Raw genomic sequence first — 4,589 nt, 5'->3', positions numbered from 1 at the left:
CTCCAACATGAAATACAAATGGAGAGTGAAACCGCGAGTTGCAACGTCGGTCTCAAACGTATTCCCAAGGTAATTAATTAATTACTTACTTGATTATGTAATTACTTATGTATTAAACAAACTTATATATTAACCGTACTTATGTTTTAACTATTTGATTTAGGGTGTCACTACATGCGTGCTATACTTGTCCTCGCCTACTCATCGAAAGGTGGGAAAAGGAAAATTGTACAATACTTCGGGAGAAGTATTGCACAATACTCTGATCCCTATGGGTCATGTCAAAGTATCACATGTTGTTGCTTTCGAACCAACTGCACCGTTGCCGATACCGGACAACGATGGAGATATGCAGTTATTGGGCGAAGCTATTGGTAGTTACGTGGCATGGCCCACCCACCTTGTTCCCCTCGAAAAAAAGATTCCCAGAAACAAATCAATTACATCTCCCGAAAAGGTTTGTCACATTTATTCCCTAAGGTTTGTCATTTTTTCAAATTCAATAAACTAACATTTAACCTCATTTTTGTAGATCCAATTAAATAAACCACTCGTACAGCCAAAAAGAGCCAGCAAACCTCCAACATTGGAGGGTAATATGGCTGCCAAACTACAAAGGCTGGAGGGTAATAAAGCTGCAAAAATTGCAGCAAGAAAACTGGATCGGGGAAAATCGGTCGCTGCTGCCCATGTTCCTAAAAAGATCAGCCACGCCTTGCTAAACACGGGGCGTGTCTTGACATCCAAGTAAAACAGAACATGGACATCAACGATTCGCGCATCATACCGATGAATAAAGCTATATTCGGAGATGAGTATGATGAATTTCTCGAAAAGGAGCACATATACGAACTTCTCAACCATAAGGAGCTTAGTGCTACTGTCATGTGCTTGTACATAAGGTAAAAAATACTTTTAATTGCATTTATTGGTAATTAATTAAATGTATTGGTAATTAATCTAGTTTAAAATTTTCATTGAAGGTTTTTGTATGAGAAGGTCGTGTACACGAGGAAATTGTCAAATAAATACTCATTCTTGTCTCCACATAAGTTGTCGATGTGCAAACTCGATCCAGTAAATGTAAAGAAATACATTGTAGATATATTATTAGGAAATAAAGAAAAGGATAAATTGTTCTTCGCACCATATAATTCAGGGTACGTAATTATATATTATTTATTTATATCTTTTTTAATTGATATGATTTTAATTTATTAGTTGTGTATAAACAAAATTGCTTAACCAAATTTTTGTTGTTGTAGGGCACATTGGGTTTTATTTGCAATCAATGCGGTCTCTGAAGTTATATACTATTTAGATCCCTTGCATGGCAATTACAACAATCACTCCGAAATAAAGACTATGTTCGACATGTAAGTAATATTCATTTATTTCTTACACACACACACATATATATATATAAATAATGTGTTTGTTCATGCTATAATAATCACATTTATTCATTCGATAGTGCCTTACAAGTTTTTCGAGCTCAAAGAGGTGCTACAGTGTCGAAGCAAAAGTCTAATAACATCACACAGATCCCAATAAAGGTTTGAAATATATGCCTTTAAATTTTCATTTACAAATATATGCATTTACGATTAATGCACAAATATTTTATTAACTTATATGTTTTTATTTTACAGTGCCCTCGTCAAACAAACAACATCGACCGTGGGTACTACATATTGAGATTCATGAGGGAGATTGTTAACAAGAATAAAACTATTATCCCAGAAACGGTACGGTATTTTCATTATATGATTTTCATATATAATTAAATTATCTATATATTTGATACTAACTTAATATAATATGTTCAATTTTTATATCGCAGTACTTTGACAATTCCAGTCCCTCATATTCTGATGAAGATCTAATGGAATTAAAGGAAGAATGGTGTCAGTATGTGCTTGAAATGCAAATTATTTGATTTTCTGGGAAATAGCATGCTGCTGGGCAAGGGATCTAAATATTATATGGTAGCTTGTGCATATTATGTATATTTTGTTAGTTATTATATGTATATGATCATAGGACACAATATATGAACATGCATATGAATATGTAGTTAATTAGGTTGTAAATTAGCACTACAAGAAATTGAACGTTTAGCGACAGTGAAAATCTGTAGGTAAACGTATAAAAACCGTAGGGATAGGCAAAATTACATATACCGACGGGATTTTTTTTCGTGGTATATAATCGCCCAATGCCTACGGATTTTCGCCGTGGCTATAGGGTATAATGACAGAATTTTTTCCGTCGCGGTAAACATTTGATTTTACCTACGGATATTTCATTGTTGGTATATACTTTAGCCATAATTTATAAAAATTATACCTACGATTTTGATTCTGTTGCTATACATTTAAGTGACAACTTTTTTCTGTTGGTATAGGTTTTAAGAGTAATTAATTTATTATAAATATTAATTTTTTGTTATCAACAAAAATTATATAATAATTTAAAATTTATTTTATAAAATTAACCAAATATAAATATACAATGAAATATATATATCTAAGACTCAAAATAAAATAAAAGGTGTTCATTGTATATATTAAAAATTAACATAAAAGTCTTACAACGATAAAACAAAATCCTAAACCTCAAAAAATAGACATTTAAAATAGACATCTTGTGTCATACATAACAATCTCAAAAAATATTAAGAAATTGAGTCCACTAAATTGCCAATATTCCATCTTCAACAACAAATTAGCTTTTAATCTTCACCTACAATCAATAAAATAACAAATGAATAAATACACGATTCCACATAAAAATATTACTAATAAAATAGAGAAAATGTTAATGATTTTAATTAAAATTAACTAATACTATCTAATTACCATTTTCATTATTTTCGTTGTTGTTTGGACTAAGTGAATTCAAATGGTTTTGAGCACTAGTAGCATCAGGAACCTATCACAAAAAATAGAAAATATTACTTATGAAAAATACGATTATGGAACTTATGAAGTTAGTTGGATAAGATTAATAACTTATGATATACCTGTCTTGCAGCTTGTATTATATCATTAACATCTGCTCCAGAAAATCGATTTTGAATTAAAGTCATCACATTTGCTAACAAGTTTTCCATATTCTTAACTCTTTCGCGCAACTCTTCATTTTCAGATGCACAAACCTTCGATTTTTTAGAATGAGGAATCTTGCCCATACATCGCACACGTCCGTTTTTATCAGGTCCTTGTACTTGATAAAATATGTCATCCTTCCAAGACATAGAACCTTGTGTGTCTTGGGTTGATTGAGAAGTTTCAGCCTCATTACTGTTTTTTTTAGTTCTTCCTAAAAAATAAAATAAAAATTATTAATGATTGAAAATACCAAATTGAAATTGACATTCAAAGCATGTAGTACTACAATAAGATCCAATTAAAAAACTTCAACATTGCATATAGGCTAACAAATACAATCAATCTTGCAATCTTTTCATTGACAATTGTTCCATCTTAATTTATACACATTTTATATATTGGTACCGTTTAATTATTATCAAAACTTACAATCAATCTTGCAACATTTTCATTGACAATTGTTCCATCTTTACGAGTGCGTGTATCAATGTAAATCTTTTTACGTCCAGGCAACACTCCTTTGCCTTTTTTTATCTACAACCAAATAAATAAGTTAAATGCATTTCATTTTTAATTTAAATTAAAGCCATAAAAATAGAAATAGAAATAAACCTTCTCATCAATAAACTTTGGGAGACTTTTTGAACCCATACAATGAACATCTTCAAACTTAGCACGATTTTGCCTATTAATTTTACTTATTTTCTGCAATTGAAATAAAATATTAGTCTTAATAATAAACTCTTTAATATATTACTCATAATATATACGACTTACTTGTCCTTCATCAGAAAACCAATGATGAACCAAACCACGATATTGATTTGGGTCAACCCTATCATCTGGTACAAGAGATGCAACTTCTTCTTCTGTTTTAGTAGTGAGATTCTATAGACTCATGTATGACACCTTCTCCATGACAAGGACTAGAACGAGTTTCTGCAACATTACTTCCTTCTACATTGGTTGAGTTTGTATTATTAGAAGTAGACTGAATTCCTTCATTATCACTTGCTCGATGTCGAATATTTAACTTTCTTCTTCGAGCCATTGCTTCTCTAACACAAAATTATAAATGAGTAACTTGGACAAAATTCAAAAAACATAGACAAATCTAAAAGTATAAGAAAAACATAGACAAATCTAAAAGTATAAGAAAAACATAATGTATAAAATCATGCACAACTAGAACAGACTTCATTCGTCTTCCTCATCATCTTCATCATCATCCATATTATCAACATCAACAACTTCAAGCCTAACCAAATCATTAACATTTTGAGTAGCTTCACTTGTATTGCCCATTAGTTGCCCATCTTCAACTTCAAGCCTAACCAAATTGTGGACTTTCATAAAATTGAAAGAAGAATTTTCAGTACACTTCAAATAAAACATTTTTATATTTGAGTATTTAACAAGAACATTCAAAATATTCTATATATATATGTTTGGCTTTGAATCCACAAATCTCAAAAT

The 4,589-nt window shown here is 30.6% G+C and overlaps 1 protein-coding gene across 1 annotated transcript; it reads right to left on the bottom strand.

Moving 5' to 3' along the window:
- Nucleotides 1-2,548: 2,548 nt before the first annotated feature.
- Nucleotides 2,549-4,164, bottom strand: LOC101500921 (uncharacterized). The gene is made up of 7 exons (XM_004492130.4): nucleotides 4,075-4,164; nucleotides 3,891-4,001; nucleotides 3,726-3,818; nucleotides 3,543-3,647; nucleotides 3,026-3,324; nucleotides 2,862-2,934; nucleotides 2,549-2,745 (listed from the first exon to the last, which is right to left on the bottom strand). The coding sequence occupies exons 1-5, from the start codon at nucleotides 4,162-4,164 to the stop codon at nucleotides 3,100-3,102; spliced, it is 624 nt and encodes a 207-aa protein (XP_004492187.2). The 3' UTR covers nucleotides 2,549-2,745; nucleotides 2,862-2,934; nucleotides 3,026-3,099.
- Nucleotides 4,165-4,589: the final 425 nt, after the last annotated feature.

The sequence above is a fragment of the Cicer arietinum genome, chromosome 3 (genome assembly GCF_000331145.2).
Source record: "Cicer arietinum cultivar CDC Frontier isolate Library 1 chromosome 3, Cicar.CDCFrontier_v2.0, whole genome shotgun sequence".
Lineage (NCBI taxonomy): Eukaryota > Viridiplantae > Streptophyta > Magnoliopsida > Fabales > Fabaceae > Cicer > Cicer arietinum.
The sequence above is the reverse complement of the archived record's forward strand: the minus strand, read 5'-3'. Positions and strand labels throughout refer to the sequence as shown.

Coding starts and splice junctions, on each gene's coding strand:
- LOC101500921 (XM_004492130.4), bottom strand. CDS start 4,164: ATGGCTCGAAGAAGAAAGTTAAATATTCGACATCGAGCAAGTGATAAT. Junction 4,002..4,074: donor ATAATACAAACTCAACCAAT/GTAGAAGGAAGT, acceptor ATGAGTCTATAG/AATCTCACTACTAAAACAGA. Junction 3,819..3,890: donor GGTTTTCTGATGAAGGACAA/GTAAGTCGTATA, acceptor TTTCAATTGCAG/AAAATAAGTAAAATTAATAG.